General features: G+C 42.1%; 1 protein-coding gene across 3 annotated transcripts in view; it reads right to left on the reverse strand.

Annotated features, from left to right (window-relative positions):
- Positions 1 to 22,432, reverse strand: part of SCFD1 (sec1 family domain containing 1) — a 40,440-nt gene extending 18,008 nt beyond the window's left edge. Inside the window, exons 1-12 of one of the 3 annotated variants that reach the window (XM_066631011.1) lie at positions 22,327 to 22,432; positions 18,684 to 18,754; positions 18,146 to 18,234; positions 16,052 to 16,142; positions 14,876 to 14,998; positions 13,409 to 13,496; positions 12,790 to 12,879; positions 11,842 to 11,897; positions 10,420 to 10,505; positions 9,237 to 9,336; positions 1,730 to 1,869; positions 1,471 to 1,561 (exon numbers count right to left, since the gene is read on the reverse strand). In XM_066631011.1, coding sequence (XP_066487108.1) covers positions 1,471 to 1,561; positions 1,730 to 1,869; positions 9,237 to 9,336; positions 10,420 to 10,505; positions 11,842 to 11,897; positions 12,790 to 12,879; positions 13,409 to 13,496; positions 14,876 to 14,998; positions 16,052 to 16,142; positions 18,146 to 18,234; positions 18,684 to 18,754; positions 22,327 to 22,357 — 1,056 coding nt within the window. In that variant the 5' untranslated portion in view covers positions 22,358 to 22,432. Of the gene's footprint in view, positions 1 to 1,470; positions 1,562 to 1,729; positions 1,870 to 9,236; positions 9,337 to 10,419; positions 10,506 to 11,841; positions 11,898 to 12,789; positions 12,880 to 13,408; positions 13,497 to 14,875; positions 14,999 to 16,051; positions 16,143 to 18,145; positions 18,235 to 18,683; positions 18,755 to 19,131; positions 19,261 to 22,326 lie in introns of those variants that run through there. The other 2 variants (XM_066631027.1, XM_066631020.1) reach the window with 2 other exon arrangements.
- Positions 22,433 to 24,179: the final 1,747 nt, after the last annotated feature.

Raw genomic sequence — 24,179 nt, forward strand, 5'->3', positions numbered from 1 at the left:
AAAGAAATATTTTCTTCTGTGTGTCCCAACTCTCCCAACACTAACTCTCAGTTAGTCCCAACACTAGCTCTCCCAACACTGTCCACAACTAACTTTGAATAACTCATTATAGATAATTAGCTGTTGATCGCACAAGTTGCTAACAGACTGTGAAAGATGTACTTATTCATAGAAAGATGGAATAAGTACAGAAATAAATATGTTTGTCACAGATCTTTATACCAAGGACAATGCAAAAGTATATGGGTCACAGTCTCAAGGTCCTTTGTATTTCAAGAACAACATTTAGCCACATTTCCTCAACCTTCAAATCAGGCTTTGAAGATGTTTGATGGGAAAAGCGGTATATAAATACTGTTATTATTATTATATATTACATCTAGCCATCGAGTAAGCCTGCTGCTTCTGGGAGTTATCAACAAAAAACAGATATCTTGGCGTGAACCCAAGGTAAATTAAATTAAAGGTTAAAGGTAAATTCCTACAGTGACTAGTGACAGCATTCCAGGTTATCAGATGGGGTCTTCCCCAGTATTCGGCAAGCAATGCCGATGCTCTGCCATGAGCTGTGCATCATTCTTGTGCATTCTTGGTAAGATCTAAACTCCCAGACCTTATAAGCGCTTTCCTTACTGGCTCCTCAGTTTCCTAAACTCCGTTTTCCTGCCTATTTTCTTCCTGCAAGCACTTCTGCCCCCAAAACTTACGTGAAGTTCTGCATCAGCCCTAAGTTCTCCTTTTTTCAACACTTGCCTAACGCCCATTGTATTTCTACTTGCAAGTTCACTGCCTATTTTGACTTTTTCATTTTTTACAATAAATTTCTACCCTACTTTATCTCCCCAAAGGGCAATTTACCCCCCCCCCCCACTCGCAGCTGCATCTGGTCTTTAAGCTCTGAGAGTTTGTTTTTGTGAACTACTTCTCAGTTCCCAACTCTACTCTTCTCCATTCATCTACCCTCAGGTTCTTTTCATTCCATTGTCTATTCTGCATCCTTATTTTAGTCATCTTGCCTCTTATCTTCTCTAGCGCCTAGGATCACTTTCGAGTCTTTGCCTGTCCCACAAAGCTACCCAAGGCATTAATCTCAACAAAACTGACAATTTTTCCTTTGCTCATTTATGCTGGACCACAAATGTTTTATTCCTTGGGAAGAAAATAAGTTATTCCTTGTACTCATTCTAGAGTATCAGCAAGCCAAGTTTCATTGGCACATGTGTAGTGCCATATACATTGCTAATGAAGGTATCTGCAAGTTTGACAATTCCCTTCAAATAGCGTCAAGTGATAAATGTATGAATCTAAGGGATATTTCATCTCACTCAAAATCTGTTGTGAGAGGGAAAAGTGTCAGACAATTTGGCATTGCCAACATTTTATAGCCAGTACACTTTTAAAGTGTCAATACTGCCAAAGCACAGTATAAAGTCCAAGAATATAACTAGAGCAGAGATAAACAAGTCTTACCATTATACTTTTAAGCCTTTTGACCTCATCTTCTTGAGTTCTGTAAGATTCTAGTTCTTGCTGAACAGACTCTGCTACCTCTGGGAAAGGGCTAAAGAAATCAAGACAGTTACATGGTGTACATGTCTAAAATTGCATTATTAAAAACAATCTTTTTCCTCTATTTGAAATGAATTATATATATATATATATATATCTTATAATTACTAATACTATGTAAATTGAAAGTGTGGTAGTTTATTTAAAATATTCTGCTTACCTGCCTTTATGTTTTTGCCAAAATTTATCTGCTGCAGTTAAATCATATGACTTTTTATTTTTTTTCTTTGGTCTAGCTCCTGCTGGGGAATTTTCCATTCCAGAAGACTCTTCCAGAATAACTCTGTTCAAATGAAAATCCTATAAAAGAGTTATCAATTAAACATTTTCAGGTGCTGGTCAGGACCAGAAAGCAAAATATTTCTGATACAAAAAAAACTGACAAACAGCAAAACTCTTATATTGAGAATGATTTTGAATTTGCAAAGCAAAAAAAAAATGCGCCAAACTTTTAATTAAATGAGACAGTTTAAGCCTTCAATTTAACTGCCTTCAATTTCTCGGTTTGAAAATCAATTTCTCCTATGAAGGCTTAAAAACAGATACTAGCTTTTTGCTCTGGCCAATTGCCACATCTTCAAAATATGTTATTTGCGATGATGCTTCTGCCAACCTTCTGCAGAAGCCTCTTAATCTTAACTCCTTCCCTGCTCTGTTTTGTAAATGCTTAAAGTGCCTGGAACAACTGTGTGTGTGTGTGTGTGTTAAGGAACTGAACAGCTGAGAAAGGTAAGGACCTTAGCACCAAGGAATGGTGCTTTTTGTCCGTGCGTGCGTGCGTGCGTGCGTGCGTGCATGTGTTAAGGAACTGAACAGCTGAGAGAGGTAAGGACCTTAGCACCAAGGAATGGTGCTTTTTGTCCATTCCAACTTTCTCTCCTCCCCGGAGCCACTTTGTTCAGACTGCAGTCTCCATCATGTGGGACACAGCATAGGGATAGATTGAAAAAGTATACAGAAGAGACAAAGGGGGGGTTCCTCTGCCCACAAAGCTGCTCTCTCATACACATCCCCAAGTGGAGTGGCACGCACCTTCCCCTTTATTTGTCTACCATTAAGTCCAAAATGACATCTCACCAAAGGCCACAGTTGATCCGGCAGCTGCCAGTGCAGTTCTCAAACTAAACATAATTTGTCACTGAGCAGTTGTTCTTACAGCTGTGTTTTCCTAGATACAGGTCAAAATGGAAGAGTCACAGCAGACTTGTATGCAAGAAAACTGTATCCTACGCAACCCCCACACAGCTGTAGTTGTATATTTGTATGCTATTTTGTCCAGACTGACTATAATTAAAAAACTTTGCTATTGGTGGGTTTGATCTGATTTACATGGGAAACAGGGAACAAAATGTATTCTATTCAAATCTATGACCAAGACCGTCTTCCACTCAAACCCCACCAAACTTTTGACCTATCATTCAAAACATGTTAGTGTTGGTAACAGAAAGTATAACTGCATGCCAAACAATGTGGAGAGTATATGCAAAAATGTAGTTTTACACCGTTTCTGCATCAATACTCAGATACTAATCATCCACATACATTTCAGTACCACCGTCATACTAATCATAGTGCATGTGAGGCAACCTTGAATACAATGTTTTTTGCTCTGAAGCACCACTTCTCCTGCTGCTCCCTCTGGAACATGTCCATTAATAGAGCTGATTGTCATTAATCATATTTTGCAGGGAAGATTACAAAGATTTTCCTTACTGCTATTAAAACATTTGTTTTGAACAGTTTTTGTTTAGCTGGTTTTGATTCAAAGAACATGCAAAACATACTTTAATGGAACAGTACATTCTAAAGTAATTTCATTTTAGAACTCTCATTCTACCAGCAATGCCTTCTATTTATGATGCTTTTCTGGGGCAAATAATCACCCTTCTCTATTACTACCTGTGCCGCTTCTACTTTGTTCTTCCTTTCCCTACCCTACATAGGAAGAGCTCTGCTTGATCAGGCCAAATGCTCATCCAGTCCAGCTTTCTGGATCCACCAGGTGTATCCACCAGTGGTCCACCAGGCAGCACACAAGACAACAAAAGACCTGCATCCTCGTGCCACTCCCCTGCACCTGGCATTCTGGAGTAGCCTACTTCTAGGAGTAGGAGGTTGGACATATCCATCATGGCTTGTAACCTTTGATGGACATTTCCTCCAGAAATTTGTCTAATCCTCTTTTAAAGGCATCAAGGCCAAATGCTGCTAAAATCTAAACCGTAAGCTGGAGCAAGGGACTCTCAAAGCAATATGCACAATGATGGCATTACATAAACAACTCCTGACTTTTGAAAATGTTCTTTTTGTATTTGTGTCTAAGTATGTTTAACAAGGGACGGGAGGTTCTTTCTATTTCAAACATTCTCTCTCCTTACAGGGATAGTGATCATGGTTCAACTTCATTTAAATATATTTTTCAGAAAAGGTATGCTGTAAACTGCAAGCACGTGATACAACAGGCATGCCGTAAGGGTAAAAGGGTGGGGGAGGAATAAGGAGTTCCATCAACAGATTACACCACTGCCTGTCAACATTTGTTCCCCTGCTGTACAACTTCACATGTCCACCTATTGGAAGTACCACCAAAAGTAACTGCTGATGATGTGATCACCAGTTACTTCCAGACTGAGAAAGTGACAAACACTAGTAAGAAGCTCAGGGTGGATGGGAGGACTTTTTGAGTGTGCAAAAAGCACACTCTGGAGATCTGCTGTTCCAGCCGAGCCTCCTACTGCTGCTTGTCACATTGCATTGCTGGTTTCGCTGCCAGCCGGGGGGTTTTTTTTTCCTGGGGGTCCCATGAATACCACCGGACACCACCTTGAGTACCACCGGTTGAGAAAAACTGGACTACACCAATACTAGAAAGAGGGTCAAACAGATACTTACAGGGGAGTGGCAGAAAAAAAGATTGGGTATGGGAGACCCAACTCTTCTGTTCCTGTCTTTACAAGAGCTTATTTAGATCAGCGTGCATCAAAGTTGTGGAAATGTCTACCCTCCCGAGGATAAGCAAAATATTTTTTGTACTTTCACAGAACATAACCTGTCACTACGTCTAAGTGATCAGAAAAATGCGAGCCTCCACAGATCAACCTGTTCAGCAACAGAAATGGTACTGTTATTACCTAAACAGATGAAGTACTATAAATTTGTGGTTGAAATGGCATTCAATTCAGCATGCCGCAATCTCCCTGGAGTCCAGCAGTTGCAAGGAAAACAAAAACTGATTTATATGAAAGTTAAATTTATGTAATTATCACCATGGTAACTGTTTTTCAATTACAATTTAAGACATCTAGAAAAGGGGTGGAATAACTTAAAATAAACTACATTAATTTTATGAAGGATCAGTCATAATTTTTCAGAATATTATCACTTTTGAAGTTAAAATTATGTTTTTCCTAAATCCCTGAACAGTTCTGTAATACCTTATAAGTTCTGCTTTAAAAGTCACCCAGCAAACATTTTTAACCAACAACTACATTGTAAAACTTAGCTTAGAGAGTTTCTGATTTCAGAAAGCTTAATAGCTACTGTCAGTTTAAACAACATACATTTTCTTGAAATTGTTTTCTTAGACATGTGACTACCACTCTGTGTAGGGTTGGGTAAGAGATAATACCAGCTTGACTGTTATAATGATTTCTCTTTTCTCGCATGGCATTTTAAAAATCTTTGGATCACAGTCACATCTGAACTACATTAAGAATATTTAATACAAGCCTGAGATACTCTGAACACAGCCTGGTTTTTAAATGCTGTATCTGACATATCTCCAAGCATGTGCTAATAATTGTGATTAACACTAGCTATACATAACACTGAAGCACAGTGATTCACAAAGGGAAGGAAAGGCAGTGAGCACATAATCCCACAACTTGCCCACTAGTCTTAAAGAGAAAAGAGGATTATACCTGCACTGGCCACTTAGCAACTCTGTTTCACTTCAACAGTACTTATTTTTGATTAAATGTCTACATCAGGGGTGCCCAAACCCCGGCCCTGGGGCCACATGCGGCCCTCAAGGTTTCTCAATGCGGCCCTCAAGGAGCCCCCAGTCTCCAATGAGCTTCTGGCCCTCTGGAGATTTACTGGAGCCCGCACTGGCCTGACACAACTGCTCTCAGCGTGAGGACAACTATTCAGCCTCACCTGAACTGTGGGCTCCCTCCACTGCTTGCTGTTTCATGTCTGTGATGCAACAAAGGCAGCAAAGGAAAGGCCAGCCTTGCTTTGTGCAAGGCCTTTTATAGGCCTTGAGCTATTGCAAGACCTTCATCCATTCATATAAGTTCATCTTTAATGTATTCATTTATGCAAACTTATGCAAATTTTAAATGTAAATTAATTCTTTTTTTTGCCCCGGCCCCCAACACAGTGTCAGAGAGATGATGTGGCCCTCCAGCCAAAAACTTTGGACAACCCTGGTCTACATCTTCATGAAATGCAACTTCCATATCACAAATGTGCCTTAAAAAATTAGGAACATAGGAAGCTGCTCTATACCATTGAACACAGTGAACACAGCTACACAGAACGCTGTTCCAGTGAACACAGCGACAAGTATTCATGGACTACTGTTCAAAAAGTTAGGATTTTGAATTTTGGAATAATTTTGTAAATGATTTTGTAGATTTTTGAGGATTTTGTAGATGGAATCAGCAACAGTTACACTGTGTTTACTAAAGTTTCAATTTTTAGTATGTCTGTATTGCAAATTTTTACCTAACTTCATTAAAAACTGATTTAAATTATCTACCAATTAAAAGTCAGATGATTAATCAATCAAAGTAGCGGTTTTCAACCGCTGTGACGTGGCACACTGGTGTGCCGCAAGGGTGCCTCAGGTGTGCCGCAGGATCAGAGGAGGCAGGCAGCAGCTGTGTGCGGGAGAAGCGGCTGCTTTCAGCATCCCACGCAGCAGCTGAAGAATCCACTTGGAGCTCACTCCTGCTACTGAGCACAACTCAGGCTGCAACCTGATCCTCACTTTCCTGGGAGTAAGCCCCGTTGGCTACTATAGGGCTTACTTCTGAGTAGACATGCATAGGGTTGGGCATGAAGGAGCTTGCTGCCTGCCTGCATGCTGACTGGCCAACAAGAGAAGCCTGGAGGAGCCAGGAGGTGGGAGCTGTGGAGTGAGTGAGAAGAGGGAGCCAGAAGCAGGCAAGCAGGTACATAGCGAGCGAGTCTGCTGAGGCCCCCAACCTCAGGTTTCAGAGTCCCTGAAAGTCCCTTTTCCTGGCCAGTTTGCCTGCAACTCCCCAAAGCGACCCTCCCTGCACTTTGGTGCTTTTAGAGGAAGGGCGCTGGGCCACAATCCTATCTACACTTTCCTGGGAGTAAGCCCCATTGACTATAATGGGGCTTACTTCTGAGCAGGCATGCATAGGATTGGGTTTTTGGTTGCACTCTTTTTTCCTCAAATACACAAGCAGGCAATTGGCCCTTCTCTCTCCTCTTCTCCCCCACCCCACCCCCTTTCCCAGGAATATTTCCCCCCCCCCAAATATCACAATCACAGTTAGCAACTCTCTTACTGTCCCTCCCCTCACCTGTCCGCACCTACCAAAGATACAGAATCACTGCCTCACATTCTCTCCCCCCCACCCCCAGTTTAATCCTGCACTTGTTTCAATCATTTCTCCTCACTGCTCCTCACCCACTATGTGATCAACCTGCCCTGTCTTTGCCAACACTTTCTGGCACTTTTGATAAGAATTTCAACAAAGAATTTTTCCTCCTTTTCAGAAACCACATATACTTCCCTCTCCATGCTTCTTGTCAATTTTTTTGTCATGTAATGATTTAATTGTATTAAATTTATTAATTCAAGATTAACTGTAATGTAGTAATTTAATGTAAGTAAAAAACTGGTAGTGAGCCTTGTCAGTGTGCCTCGAGCTGAAAAAGACTGAAAATGGCTGAATTAAAGCATAAACTGGTTGAATGCACTGAATTTAGCTACCACATCTTTTATCAGCTGACACTTAAAACAGAAGGGAAAGTAGTAAGTCAAGAATGGTCACTCTGCTTTAGTTTCCCAAGGAATTCTTACAAAAAAAAGAAAAAATTAAATATGTTTTCACTAAATGGTTTTATTGTCCTGTTAAAATAGGACAACCCTGTCACCCCCAGTCACCCCCAATAATTTTATGCCAATATTATTTGTGTTAGCATAACTTATGGAACACAAAAATGTGCATCAAGCATTGAGACAACTGCTTTGATAGGCTACTGAAAATAGATCCTGGGGGCCAGGAAGCAATTTCAACAACTACTAACTTCAACAACTACCAAACAAAATTATATTTTAATGAGTCATACTATACCAAAATGCTTTTCTTATTATAGTAGATTCACATTTCTAATTTTTTCTGGCTAGTTAGAGTATTACATTCTTGCCTTCCTGAAGGCTTCTTATTTTTTGATATTCCTTAATGTGAAACATCTACACCACCTTGTGGTTCTCAATGATATTTTAATTTTTAATACAATATTTATTGTTCTGACATGTAAAGAAAAAAGAGAGAAAGCAAAGCATCATATAGAGGCTCAAAACAAAGAGATATTATTTGGATGTAGCATGAAATGGCCAAACAAACCAACAAAACCATGATAGCTAAATAATTGTTTTTGTAGTTAAGAATTGGCATGAATAGCAGAAAAAGACAGATAAAGATGAAGAATGTTGCAAAGTTTCTCTCTTCATTTAGTAAAGAATTTATATCCTATGCTACGCCAAAATGAGCCCAATAGACCTGCATCCTGGTGACCTCCTGCATCTGGTAATTCTGAGGTAGCCTAAAATCAGGAGATTGCACATACTTGTAACCTGTGATGGACTTTTCCTCCACAAATTTGTTCAGTCCCCTTTTAAAGGTATCTAGGCCAGATGCCATCACCACATCCTGTGGTAAGGAGTTCCACAGACTAACTACACGCTGAGTAAAGAAATATTTTATTTTGTCTGCCCTAACTCTCCCAATTTTAGTGGATGTTCCCTGGTTCTGGTGTTGTGTGAGAGGGAATCCTATAGCGGCCCTAACTCAATAGTTAAGCTGACTGACATCCCAATCCTGCCCTCCTTGGTGCCCGCAGGAGTAGCGGCACCAAAGTGGCTACCGCTGTAACCCACAGGTACCAGGAAGCAGCCACAGGTCTTCTTGGGGAAGGGGACTTTTGTCCCCTACCCCCGGGAAAGCCCCAAGCCCCACAATGGGGCTTCTCAAGTCTGCGCTGGCTATTTTGCCAGTGCAGACTTGTGAGTCTCCATGCTGGGCCTTCTGGCCTGACACAGAGTTCAGCATACAGCTCCACTGATCCCACTTCCCTCCTGCTCCACTTGTTAGTAATGCATGCTTGCTAGTAATCTTTTTGTGCACTAAATTGATACTGCAAGAGCATACATGTAGGCTGGACTATGATTACATATATACTCAGGGATATAACGTAATAGCCCAATTTGATGGCTGATTGGCACATCCTTCAGTATTTCCATATTCATTACTGGGGAAGAATTTGGGTTTAGCTGATTTAAGCAGCAATCTGCTAAAAACTATGCTTGATTTTAAGTGGATTGTACTGTATTAAAGTTCTGCATTATGGTGCTGGCCATAAGGAAAAAATAAAGAACATTATTTTTAAAAACTTTTTCTTACCAGTACATCATGCACTAAGGCCTGGTAGGTCCAAGTGTGGTGTAGAGGAGTTGCCAAATCTATATTTCTGTCAACAAGTACTAAAAGAGGTCTCTGGAAACTGTAAATCAAAATACTTGGTTAACACTTTCTGTGCCACCTACATACTTGGAAGATTTCAATGACTACAATAGCATCTACAGAATGTTTATCATGAAATATGATGCTTTTCAGATAATGCCAGTTTCTTAAATCATGTGACTTGTTTATCTTTCCACACTGAACTGACAAATCTTATAATGCACTGCGCAGATTACAAGATTCTAAGTTCACATAAAGACATAACACAAAATCATGATTTCTCATTACATCCGATCACAAAGCCAGCTCATAAATTATGATTTCTTTCGAGCTGACAAATCAGGTTTTAAGATCTGGGTTGAAGCTGGTCTACAAACCTCACTTTGTGCTAATGAATGGGTTCCCATTATGTTTGAAGTGGTAGTCCATTGACAAAACACAGTTAGGACTCGGCCTCAGGTTTGCTCTAGCACGGAGACAGGCCTTATGAAGCCAAATCTCGAAGAGACGGAAGAAAAAAGCAGACATGTAACTCTAAGCCATGGTTTGCTTTATATGTCTGAACACTCAAACCACAGTAAGGGTTGTGAATTATGGTAAGCAGAAACCATGGTTTTGTGATATGCCTGAATACAGTCTTTATGTTTAAATCTTGGGATAAAGTAGGCAAAACAATTAAAACTATTGCTGAATATTCAATTTTTTTTCTAGAAAGTTTAATACTTTAGTTTTAATATAAAAGGTTATATAAAAGGTTATAACGCAAGACGTAATATCAGTGCAACGGCACTCACTCAAGCTATCTTCCTACTCCATCCTGCAGCTCCCTGAGCATCCACAATCACCACAACTGAGTGGCAGGTGGTGGGGGGAGAGAGAGTGTCTTATCCTTAAAGAGATAACATCCTACACCATCTCCCAAGATCCCTCGAACCTCAGGATGAGCTTTGGGGAGGTTCAAGGCACTCTAGCAGAGAGAATCAGGAAGGAAGATCCCTTGAGTGAGCACTACTGCACTTGTGCTACTGTTACAAAAACAGAAATGAGAAGGAAGCTAGTGAGAAATATGACATGCTTCTTGCTTATATACAGGGCTTTGAAATAGCCAACCAGATGTTGATACCTGAATTGTCCAGCCCCAAGGGTGTCACCTGTGAAAAGGCTGTTTCTGGCATCTCTGAGGTTCTCTCGGAGTTTCTTATCTAGTTTCTGAAAAAGTTATAGTACAACATGTATCAAAGCAGCTACCAAAAAAAAGAGAGCTGAATTTGTGGGTCTCCCCTCAATATATACAAGACAAAGATGGAAAATAAGAAGCAAGGCAAGACAGCAAGAATAGGAGGGAAACACAGGCATAGCCAATGCATTTAGTTCTGTTAACTGCTGGGAAAACACATTTTCTAGTGCTCAAACCACAATTTAATGTTGTCTTTTATACATAATTCTCTGCCCAGCAAAATTTTCTATTATTATTGATGTGATTGCCTGGTTGTCAAGTACGGGTTGGATGGTGTCTATGACACTGCCAATGAGAAACATACGGAATGCTCAACCATTTTAGACCCCTTTCTTCTTCGCATTTTTCTCCCTTTTAAGGATGCATGCTCACACGCCTTCAATACTAGTGTATGTGTGACCCTTTAATTTTTTTAAACAAGGCAACAAAGTCTTCCTCCACTACTGTGAAACAGCCTCCAATCCATTACATTTGGGTAATGACTGGGGTCAGACTGGTATGAGCCCAAATTCACACACAACCGGACTTCCTATCCCCCTCAAGAGGCCTCCTATTCTCTCAGGCCTCAAGAGAGGCCTGAGAGGTTCCAGGGAATAAAGTGGGAAAGCTCTGTTATGCCAGGTAACTTCCACTCATGCAACTCTGGATCCAACCTAATAAATAATTATTTTATGCACTTTACAAAAGGTTTTACATTGTCAGCTGGTTTCTTTATAAAATTTATTTTACAAACATACAATTTCTTTTTCAGTAACCTTTATTTTATCTGGTTATGCCAACCAGGAATTATTTTACTGAATGGCATGCACCTCTAACAGTGCAATCCTATGCATGTCTACTCAGGTACCCAGGTCCCAAGTCACATAGGCTTTTACAAGTAATATCTGGCTAGCAGCTTCAACTGAACTTGGAAACATACTGGAAACCAATTGAGCTTGCAAAATACTGATGTAAAGTGCCCCAACTGATGAGTTCCTCAAAGCGCCCTAGCTATTACATTCCAGTTTCTGAATACTCTTCAAGGGCAGTCCTGAGCTTTCCTCAGGGCTGCTCAATCAGATTGGAAGAGATCAAGATAATCACTATCACTTCACCAACAGAGCTTGCATGTACATTAAAGACTTGATAAACGGAAACTTTCTTGGCGTTATCATCTTAAGACATGCATGTGATAGTATCAAGACGATGTGGTCTTATATAACAGTCTTGTCTCTTCTAAAAAAAACTGCTTTTCTGTTCAGTAACAAAACTTTATATCTGTCATCACATTTACTTCAATTAATTAATTAGGGATATTTCACAATTTACCACTGCCACCATTTCTGCTGCTGTTCCTTTTGAACATCTGATTATTGGAATTGCTCCTGTTAATAAATAAAAGTTGAACTTGAGTAAATGCATTATAAAATTCAAAAATGTATTTTAAGGTAGATGAGCAATATGTATTGTCTGACTATATTAGAATGCACGTCCTAAATATTAAACATTAGACATTATTAGTTATATTTAAACAAAATATTATAATTTTTAAATAAAAATAGGCTCAGAAATTCCCTTAAGCCAAAGATGGCAAGCTGGTCAATGAGATGTTACAAAGACATCAAATTATAAAAAAATTTATAATTTTTTAAATTATAAATTCCCCCAAATTATTAAAAAAGAAACACACCCTGAGGAAGACCTGATACACGGTATTACTCATTCAGCGAAAGCTTCAAATCACTGATACTCATTTCTGAAGCTGCATTCTAAAATGTCACAGCTAATGCTGGATCATCAAAGTCATGGCTAAGTTGCAGATTTAGACAAAATAACTTCATCTAAACGTATTCACAGTCTCTTTGCTGTGTGCTCATATACAGTACTCCCATTTTTGCTCTTCCATGTGAATTCTCCCCTTTCTTCACTTTTCAACATTAACTTATAGGGCAATACAACCCTGGCACCAATGTGAACTTCAAGCACAGTTAACTTTGAAACAATTTTAAACCATGATTTAATGCTCTGGAAAAAGGTGAGCATGAGCAGGGTTAACATCAGTGCAAATGTAATGTGACAACATGATTAAATATAAAAAGGTGTATGTGGGGGGAGGGAATTCAGGCAGAGAAGGGAATACTACAAGGGGCCTTTATGAGAAGATTTCTGCTTATCCCTCTTCCTTCCTTAGACAACAAATAGATGAAGTAATTCTGTGATTTTCCTTTGCAATACTTTCCTTACAAAAATGTAATTTAAAAATATCCTTACACTTACCGAGTGTAACAAAAAAACAGAAAAGGCTGTCAACAATTGTATCCATAATGGTCTCCATTTCCGTATCTGTTATATCTGGCCTGTTAATGGCTAAAATATGAAACGGGAAAATAACTCAAATAATCATAATTGATACACTAACCAGAGTTCTGAAGTCATTAATGTTAGCATTACAAGACACAAATAAATTGAGATGCTTAATTTATGCTTCTTGCCCCAATGTGAAAACTTCATCTAATATTCTGGTACTATGAGGGAACAAAATGATTATTTGGCTAGATAGCAGTAAATGTAGGCAGAATTTACTTTCTGACACCACAATCCTATGCATGACTGCTCAGAAGTAAGCCCCATTGTGTTTAATGGGACTTACTCCCAGGTAGATGGGTATAGGATTGCAGTCATTCACTATTATCCTGTCAATTATGAACAAACAATGAATCAAGGATTAATGGCACTTGTGGAAAAATTCCTTTAGAATTATGCACTCTTTGGTAGTAAAGTTCCTCAATAGTATTAAAACATTTGTATACATGGGCTGAGTTACGTTACACACTGTTTTATTTACTGAAATACTAGACATTAAATAAAATAATTACTTTTAACATAATCTACCTACCACGATAGGAAACAAGCTCTTTATTTTGATTGCACAGTACAAACATATCATCTTCCAAAGTAATGAAATTGAGATATTGGTCAAAAACCTATAAATCAAGACAAATTAATCATTACTAAGAACAATATGTAGCTGTTCTGTTTAGATTTAGTAGTCCTGTTTAGATTTAGTAAAAAGTGATAATATCAATTTTTATTGACTACAATGAATGCAGATACATATTAGAAAATACCTGTAGTTAGCTGTTATTTTTATTCACTTTTTACCCCGCTTTTCTGCCAGATGGGCACCAAAGTGGCTTCCAAAGCACATAAAGCATCACAAATAGGAAGCTGTACTATCAGCTCAATTCATTCTTTGGTTAGCTATATAGCTGTAAAAGAATGGAACAGCTGATACTTGACCATGCCAATCTCTCCATTCTTTTTATACAAATCTCTGCATAATTGTATACATGTATAATTAGGAGTAAGTTCACTGAATTCATTGTAACTATCTCCCAGATAAGCAAACATAGGATTTAGGCAGTAATTCTATACCCAATTACCTTGGAGTAAGTTTCATTGAAGTTAATTGACTTACTTCTGAAAAGAAATTCAAGAAGTATGGAAATTCAAATTCCATCATTATAAAATGTAAACTGCCTTTGGAGAGGGGCGACATACAAACCTGTTTATTCAGAAGGGTTAAAAATGTGCCCTTCACTGACGTTACAGAGGGATAAAGCCGCCCAAGTTGCTTGAATGATTTCGTGTAAACTTTCTTAAACTTTAACAAGTACAGCAGTACTGAAATGCACATTTAACAAATATAGCTGTGAGTCACTTAATTTTATCTGATACATTATCTGATCACCTAACAATATTATCTGATACATTATATTATCTCTGTTATGCAACTAGGTCATTAAGTGAACATTCAGCCCAAACTATTGCCTTTGTTGTGTGAACAGACACTGCCTGCCAGACACTAGCTGACTGCACAGGCTACTGGAGATAGATTGCCTCTTCTCTGCATTAAGAGCCTGTCTGTTGTGTCAACAGACACTCTGCTGGAGGCTATGCGAGACCTTGCTGACTCATTCAGAGCATCTTTAGTGTGCTTTGACCAATGTCATCTATGTGGTATGTTGTTAAGAGGCGCATGCCTGGAGCTCAATTTGAAATAGGAAATGTTACACATTTTGAAGAGAAAGCCGAGTGTCAGAGCTATATAGTGCAACTACTTTTTAAAATCATGGAAACACATTCATGGTGTAAGTTGCTTGCCTACAGAATACACAAATAAAAATGCCATGAAAAGATATTTTTGGACAGTTTTTCAGTGTGCTCAAATGCATTTTCTTCAGAGACATCTGTGGTCCTCTTTAAATTATGTCATAGCTCAGCCATTCACTTCACTCTAAGTGGTTCATGTGAAAATAACAGAGACTCCTACAGTGATGAAACTGGCATTGACATACTGTACCTTAGCCACTTGTGTTACTGCACTGGCACCCAGAGCAGCATTTGCAATATCTTCCAGCTTACTTCTTGAAATAGCAGAAATAAAGTTTAAATAATATGATTCATAAAGCTGATTTCTAAGATCCTGCAAAGGAAAAAAGAAAAAGAAGAAAGTCAACACACTAGAGGTTTTAAGCATACAAGAATACTTTAAAAATAAAGACTTTACTACAGAGTTAGTGTTGCTCATATTTAATACATGATTTTTATTTAAAGTTGGTATTAACATTGCTTAATGTGTGTCTCTGGGATTGCAGAAAAGGTCACTTGTCCCATGGCTGGCTCACACTGTAGGACTGCATCTGATATAATAGGTGATAAGGGACTAAAAAAGGTACTAAAAGAAGTGTACCAACAACAGCAGCTGTTTTCAAACTGCCACCTGCACTGATCTCGCTACTGCCTGGTCCAATTATGAAAAGTTTATGAAACTTGAGGCTCTGCCAGTAAAATTAGCGCTAAGCTCTGTCTGGCCAGTTCACCTGACTGAGGGAAGAAGTTTAAATTGTTATATACCCGGAAGAATTCTTTATTTTTTAAATGTGAAACTGTATCTGAATGCGCTCTTAAGATTCAGAGCAGTGTTGATTTCTGACTTTTACAGAAAAAGGCAAGTGAACCAGCTTCTGGCACCTGATACAGATACATTTTACAAGTGCATGAAGGGATGGGGGAAAATCATATAGGACTACACACCTGTACTATTTCTAGCATCTGCTAGGACATCTGCTCCCCTCCCCCCATCTATGAAGAGTATTGAAAGAGTGCTTTCTAAGAAGTGGAGAGAAACAATGTGTGCAGCTGAAGCTGTTTAACGCTTGATAGAACATTTACAAGAGTGTTGAAAGAGTGCTTTCTAAGAAGTGGAGAGAAACAACGTGTGCTGCTGAAGCTGTTTAACACTTGATAGGACATTTACTACTGCTGTTCAGCACTCACCACTGTCCAGGCAAAGCGACAGACCCAACATCCATGAAGCTGTCACCTATCCCAAGCACGACCTGCACCTGGCAGACCAAGCCCAATTTTCTTTTGAGTTCTGAATTATTTAGCCCTTACATTGGGTCCCTTTGGGGGGAAAGGCGGGGTAGAAATAAAGTTAATAAAAATAATCAGACACTGATAAAAGATAAAGTACCTGGCACAGCCTGTCAACATTTTCTTCAGTTGGCATTACAAAATATATTGCTGGAACATCTGGAATGGGGTCCCGGTCAGAGTGTAGAAGACTGGAGGTAAAATAACATCATTTATGAATAGCTTCACTCAGTCAGCATACAGATACATCCCAATAAAATAAGACCTTGGTTGCAATGTTATGTACAGGCCCCAGAATGTTGCTCAGAAGATTGCCTGGAGCCCTTCAAACCCAGCTGTTACACTGCACAAGGATAGGCATAGCTATTTTTAGCTTTTTTCCTTACTTTCTCTTCCTTTTAAAAGTGCATTCCTGGTATCCATGGATTTGAGGTATCCACGCTGAGGGGGGTCCAAAAAAGAACCCTTGTGGATATGGGGGTACATATGTACACAATTTACAGATTACTCTGAACCAGGAACAATGTACGAGGGTCGCCCAGAAAGTAATGCACCATATTTTTTTTCTCAGCCTACAGTAATGGTACGAATACGAAACTTTAGATACACATTATTTGAATTTTCAGGAGTGCGCACACAAATTTTTGGTTTCTTCAGACAGATAGCGAAGCTGGAGCAGTGTTTCGAAATGGCGTCTGTAAGTGATGTACGTTACAAGCAGCGTGTCGTCATTGAATTTCTCACTGCGGAGAAAGAAACTGTTGGGAACATTCACAAACGTTTGTGTACAGTTTATGGAGAATCTGCAGTTGACAGAAGTACGGTTAGTTGCTGGGCACAGAGGGCGAGGCCATTAGAAGGCAGTTCGGCAGAGCTCCAAGATTTGCAGCGTTCGGGGCGGCCATCCACGGCTGTCACACCTGACAAGACGCAGCTTGCTGATGTGCTCATTCACGAGGACCGACGCATAACAACTAGGCAGTTGGCGCTGAAGCTGTCAATCAGCAAAGGAAGTGTGGATGCAATCATCCGTGCTCTTGATTACTCAAAAGTGTGTGCACGTTGGGTTCCGCACTGTCTTACGGTGGACCACAAATCTCTCAGAAAAAACATTTCTTCTGAGTTGCTGAAACGTTTTGAAGATGAGGGGGAAGCGTTCTTGTCCAGGATTGTGACAGGTGATGAAACCTGGGTTCACCATTTTGAGCCCGAAACAAAACGACAGTCGATGGAATGGCGTCATCCTCAATCTCCACAGAAGAAAAAATTCAAAGCAACTGCTTCTGCCGGTAAGGTCATATCACTGTGTTTTGGGACTGTGAGGGCGTCATACTCATTGATGTGATGCCAAGAGGCAGCACCGTTAATTCTGAAGCTTATGTGAAGACATGAACCAAACTCAAGAAGCGCTTCCAGCGACTTTGGCGCCATAACAACCCAGGTGAATGTTTGATTCAACATGATAACGCTTGGCCTCACACAAGTTTGAGGACTTCGGAACACATCACTAAACAGGGTTGGACTGTGTTACCCCATCCACCCTACAGCCCTGACCTAGCTCCCTTAGACTTCCACTTGTTTGGGCCATTAAAGGATGCCATTCGCGGAAGACATTTTGAGGATGACAAAGAGGTGATTCGCACAGTGCAGAAATGGCTTTGTGACCAGAACAAGGAGTGGTACCGACAGGGCATACATGCCCTTGTGTCTCGCTGGAGGAAGGCCATAGAACTGGACAGAGATTATGTGGAAAAATAGGGAGTGTAGAAGAAACATCATTCTTTCTTGTGTGTAAGTTTCATTGTGTTCAATAAATAATTGTTGAAGAAAAAAATGTGGTGCATTACTTTCTGGGCGACCCTCGTACTATCAAGAATATTTCAAACGTGTTCAATATGCCTTGAAAAGATATTGCAAAGTTACGAACTATCTTCAGAGCCTTCTCTTTATTTTATAAGCATTGTAACGAATCTATAGATTCTATAGAGATTGGTGGATATCGGTGTTTGCTCTTTACAACAGAGCATATGCTGTCCCTGAGCATAGTGGCAATCCTTTTGATTTTCCTATACTGATCAGTAAGACACCTAACTGGTGGCTTGGGATATGTGCCATGCAACTATGAAATCACACAAGCTTTTTCAAACAACATATTAAATAAAAATTTGAATACATATATACATAACATACGCACAGATGCAAAGTAATACCCATATCTCTTAATTCTTTCACTGACAGCAATGGAGATATTATATCTTGACCAAATCTGTCGTAAATGAGAACCTGCAACACAAAAAATACATATTAATATATCAGTATGTAATTCTAGGATGTTTAATATGTGCATTTCTGTCAAAGGTTGCTCCTGTACAACTACCAATTATTTCAAAATGGTTTGAATTCTTTAGCAGCTTTGTGTCCTGGTACTTCACTATTATTAAGCAGCTAAAAGTGTGTTTTTGCAACAAAACAGACCTGAAAGAGCCAGAAGTAAAGTCTCACATGTTAACATACTTCTGCTGAGCCAAATTATAGAAATTCTTTCCCAGTCACTTAAGTACATTTACTTCTCAACCAAGTGCTGGGGCTTTTACAGCCACAGAGCAATTCTTTGCACAGTTCTACAGAACTCACAACAGGTCTACAAATTGTTATTTTCAACACAGAGCAAGGAAGTTTACTTGAAAATACAAAGTGCAGTGGAGGTAAAACAGATGTTTAGATTGACTTACTTTCCATACTGGTTCACCTGTACTGTTTTTAACAGGTGGCACATTAAAATTCAACATACGCTTCAGAGCAACTGCAGAGGAGATAAAAGTGTTCAATTAATATTAGTATTGTTTTACTTTTTCTTTTACAGTCACAGTGTCCATGATCTTAAATAACTGTGAGAATGTGTGGCTGTTTAAAATGTCCTGATACATAGCTTTTCAACTTACTATAGACAGGGTAGCACTATATGGGGTGATGCCCTTGCTATATTACAACACAATCTCTCTCAAAACATGTGTAACAAAACTAATCTGAGACCTTGCAGGGTTGGAAATATTAGGCCTGGTGTATACAGAGAACTGGAGACAGACAGCTGCAGAAGCCTACCGCCTAGGACACTTAGGGCCCAATCCAACTTTCCAGAGTCAATGTGGCCTCCAGGTAAGGGAATAAATGTTATCTTACCTTGAGGAGGGTTTCCTGACTGCCCCAGCTCTGCAGGATGAAGCGCATGCCATGTTGGCACAGCTGCATCAGCACTGGAAAGTTGGATAGGACTGGTCCCTTAGTTTCAATCACGACCTTCTTAAATCTTGTTGCCTCTGTCATGAACTCATTGGATTGTCTTAGGCAAACCATTCCCTCTCAGCCTCAGTTCCCCTGCTGCAATATGGATAAAGTAATACTTATCTTACAGGACTGTTGTAGCATTACATCAAGATAATGCAATGTAAATCCCTTTGCATGATTAAAAAGTGCTAAGCAAACACTTAATATCATTATGGTCAGAGATAAAATGACAACTGATAAGACCCTGGCCCCAATAGCTCTAGTATGGGATGCATCTTTTGTTGAATGGCTTATAACAGCATGATACAACATTTCAGGCAAATATATTGGGGGAACTGTTCCTTTCTACATTCAACACCTTGACTGCGGTGCTCTTAAAGGCTGAAAAGGACTTAGTCAACATCATGTGCCAAAATCCTGACAGCAACCTGGGCATGTGCTTTTGACAAATACTGTCCACAGTGTTCCTCTGTATGCATTCCAACAGACAAAGAACAGATCACATCTGTCCACTAACAGGATTTGCCATTGCTACATGGCACTCTTTGTCAGACACTGAAAAAATACACAACAGACTTAATTAGCAATTTTCTCATTCAGTCCCACACAAGACCTCTGAGTGTCTGACTCAGGTTAGGCTTCTTTATAGAGACCCATGTTCAAGGGTTTACAATAAGATCTGCTCATACTCAGTCATGGAACTAGGGAAGACAGTTCAAGAACTGTATGAAACAACTTCATGGGGAGTGAAGGTCAAGACTGTACCATTTGATAGTCTAAAGCAGCTGCTTTTAACTGCTGTGCCACAAATGGTCTGCAGGTGTGCCATGAGATTTTGGGAAATGGTAATTTATTAGTAGGCCATCTGGGGATTTGAGTCCCTCACCAGCAGTGTGGTGTGCCCTGTCAATTGTCAAAACACTGACTAAAATAGGGCGCAATCCTAACCCCTTATGTCAGCACTGACACAAGGGCAATGCAGCTCCGAGGTAAGGGAACAAAAATTCCCTTACTTTGAGGAGGCCTCCGTGAGTGACACCCAACTGCAGGATGCAGCACACGTCCCACTGGCACCGCTATGCCAGTGCTGGAAAGCACTGACATAAGGGGTTAGGACTGTGCCCTTAGTCATGAAATAAGAGGACATGCGAGTAACTGATTAAAAAACAAAAAAGTAGATGGTATAAATGGAAAGTTTTCACAATGCCGAGTAGTAAACAGCAAATAGAACCTGTACTAAGACTGGTACTATTTGATTTCACAAATGATTTGGGCAGGGGATAGCAATGTCATCAAGCTTGCAGATGACATCATATTATTTAACATAATGAAAACGCAAGCAGACTGGGCAACATCGAGCCTATGAAAGGAAGGAACATTTCATGTACACAAGGATCCCCTGCATGAATGCAACTCTCCTTCCATTCATGGAAGGAGCTTCCAATGAAGATGCACTGCTGCACCAAAGGATACCACCACTCACTATAAAAAGCTCCAAAAGGATATCTCTAAACTGAGTGAATGGGCAATAGTCAGTGCAGATATGTGACAAATGTTGCACAGTGGGACAAAAAACACACTGATGGGTCTGAACAGCTCTTTTTCCCCACTGTGATGTAACCAGGATGAAATACACTTGTAATGAAAATGGAAGTCTGAATTCTGCTTCTGAACTTCCTGACAGCATATTTGACACAGTGACTGCAAATGTATTACATTTCTGTTTGATATGAATTAAGGGCTGCTCTCTTGAACCATCCCACTTGTTCTGCCAGACTAAACTTATTTCTTGCGAGGAAAGCACCTTCAGTACGTAACTTTGGCTCTCTGTGACATACCATGACCTGGATAAATAGGCATATCTGTGGGCTACAGCTTGTTTTGAGGTGGCAGTTCAGCTGCGAGAATGCTGCTAGTGCATTACAATCATTCCCATTCTAGGCAAAACACTCCCACGCTAGTGAAAGATATTAAAGGCCATGGGTAAAACTTGGAAGTGCTGATTTGGGTAAAGCTTGCACTTTCCACATAGGATACAGTGGGGGGGGGGGAATGGACCTCTCCTGTGCCTTGTAAAGCATTGATTCTTGTACCTTCAAACAAGACTGTAGAAACTTCCCACAACAACCAAGCTGATGAGGCAGGAGGGCAGATTTAACCATTCACATGCTGTCACATGGAGTCATACTCTTTATATGCAAATTCACTGTGAGGGGCAGAATTGCCACCTTCCTCTCATTAGGGGCAATTCTCATTCCTCTCAATGCAAGGGGCTGCTTGCATGCTGCAGTGGGGCTTCCTGCAAAACTTAGTGCTTTGCACCCCCTCTAGCTGTGCCACTGGTGCTGTGTGTGTGTATTTGTGTCCATCTATCTGTGTGTGTGTCTATCTATCTGTGTGTGTTTGTGTCTGTCTATCTGCGTTCGTGTGTGTCCATATGTGTGTGTCTATACATATATAAATACACACATTATATACAATTATATATATGTATAGACACATACTTTGGGAGATGCACCGATTTATTTTGCAGCGTCAGCGGCTCTGTCCACTGCCTTGGTGGAAACGCAGGATATAAATGTAGCAGAAGTTTTTTTCAAAAGGGGGGGGTTCGGAAGCACTCAGGAATGCTGGGAGAACTTCTCGCCCAGGTCCATCCCCGTCTATCCAGGAAGGCCCACTAGAGCAAACGGGCTTACTCTCAGGTAAGTGTGGACTGGAGGGCAGCGCGCCCGCTTGGGGAAGCCAGCCGGGGGTGAGTGGGGCTGGTCGGTGGGCGAGCCCGGCTGCGTTGCCGCCCGCCCAGAGAAGGCCCAGGAGGGGCAACGGGGCCTCCTCCCGGCGGAGCAGCGCCGCCCCGCGCAGGCCTGCTCCAGGAGCGGCCCCCTGGCCGGGCGGCTCGCAGCCCACGCCGGCGCCGCAGAGGAGCGAGCCCGCCGCCGCTCTCCCCTCCAGCCGGCTCGGCCAGGAGGGCCTCGGAGGCGCCTGCTCTGCTCGGAGCGAGCCCGTGCGACGGAGGAGGGAGCCCCCGCCCCGGGCGGGCGAGGGAGGGCCTGCCGGGCCTGCCCCTCGGGCGCCCGCCCCACTCACCGCTCTGCTTGTCGCGGATGCCGCCCGCCATCTTCCCGCGCCCCGCCGAGGAGACGTGGCGCTGGCGGCGGGCGGGGCTCGCGGCGCCTGTCGCTCCGGCGCGGAGCGCGCGCCGCCCCGGAAGGAAGGAAGGAAGGAAGCGGCCCCAGGAAGGCCCTGCGCTGCCGCGGCGCGCGCTTCTGAGGAGACGCGCGGAGGCCGCCCCCGCCACGCCCACTGGCTGCTGCGGAGGCGCGCGCAGGATCGGGCCCCTGTCCACCCACCTGGGAGGAAGCCCCAGGGACCACAGCGGGACTTGCTTCTGAGTAGACACGCACGGGATCGGGCCCCGAGGCGGCAGTCCTGTCCACTCACCTGCGAGGAAGCCCCATTGACCACAGCGGGACTTGCTTCTGAGTAAAACGCGCACGGGATCGGGCCCCGAGGCTGCCCTCCTGCCGCACAACTGGGAGTAAGCCCATTGACTACAGCGGGACTTGCTTCTGAGTAGACGCGCACAGGATCGGGCCCCGAGGCTGCCCTCCTGCCACACGACTGGGAGTAAGCCCCATTGACTGTAAAGGGACTTGCTTCTGAGTAGACGCGCACAGGCTCGGGCCCCGAGGCTGCCCTCCTGCCACACGACTGGGAGTAAGCCCCATTGACTACAGTGGGGCTTGCTTCTGAGTAGACACGCACGGGATCGGGCCCTGAGGCTGCCCTCCTGCCACACAACTGGGAGTAAGCCCATTGACTGTAAAGGGACTTGCTTCTGAGTAGACGCGCACAGGCTCGGGTCCCGAGGCTGCCCTCCTGCCACACGACTGGGAGTAAGCCCCATTGACTACAGTGGGGCTTGCTTCTGAGTAGACACGCACAGGATCGGGCCCTGAGGCTGCAGTCCTGTCCACTCACCTGGGAGGAAGCCCCATTGACCACAGCAGGACTTGCTTCTGAGTAGACGCGCACAGGATCGGGCCCCGAGGCTGCCCTCCTGCCACACAACTGGAAGTAAGCCCATTGACTGTAAAGGGACTTACTTTGTTGTACACCTGTCTAGGTGTAGAAGACTGCAGCCTGCAAGCCCAATCCTAGGCAGGTCTACTCTGAGGTGAGTCCCGTTACAATGGACCTTACTCCCAGGTCAGTGCTGACTGGGAGTAGATAAGTAGTCCAAGGCTGCAATCTCACCCACACTGACCTGGGAGTAAGTATAGCCGCACTGACTGTAATGGGAGTCAGAGCTGAGTAGACATGCATAGGATTGGGCCCTTAAACCCCCCCTCCCCACATGTGGAAGACTGCAACCTGAGGGCCCAATCCTGTGCATGTCTACTCAGAAGTAAATCCCATTTTGCTACTCTCAGGGAAGTGTGCATAGGATTGCAGCCTTTATTTGTGAAGGGGGTCAGAGGCTGATCTCAGATCCCCAGTTCATTACTGGGTACAAGTCATAGTAGGTCTGTGTAAGTTCTTGGTTTTAGAGGCAGGCTGCCTCTGATTACCAGATGCAGGGAAGGGCACCAGGACGCAGGTTGTGCCTGTTGTCTTGTGTGCTCCTTGGGGCATTTGGTGGGCCACTGTGAGATACAGGAAGCTGGACTAGATGGGCCTTTGGCCTGATCCAGCCGGGCTCTTCTTATGTTCTTAAAAGCAGAAACAGCTTTCACTTGCATGCAATGATTTGCACTCACAGACAGAAAAGAAGGTAACATACTAAGTGTGCGCTCAGTGTGACTTCACAGTATTGTATTGGCAACCTTCAGTCTCGAAAGACTATGGTATCGCGCTCTGAAAGGTGGTTCTGGCACAGCGTCTAGTGTGGCTGAAAAGGCCAATCCGGGAGTGACAATCCCTTCCACACTGGGAGCAAG

This window comes from Tiliqua scincoides, chromosome 1, assembly GCF_035046505.1.
Source record: "Tiliqua scincoides isolate rTilSci1 chromosome 1, rTilSci1.hap2, whole genome shotgun sequence".
In the NCBI taxonomy this organism is placed as follows: domain Eukaryota; kingdom Metazoa; phylum Chordata; class Lepidosauria; order Squamata; family Scincidae; genus Tiliqua; species Tiliqua scincoides.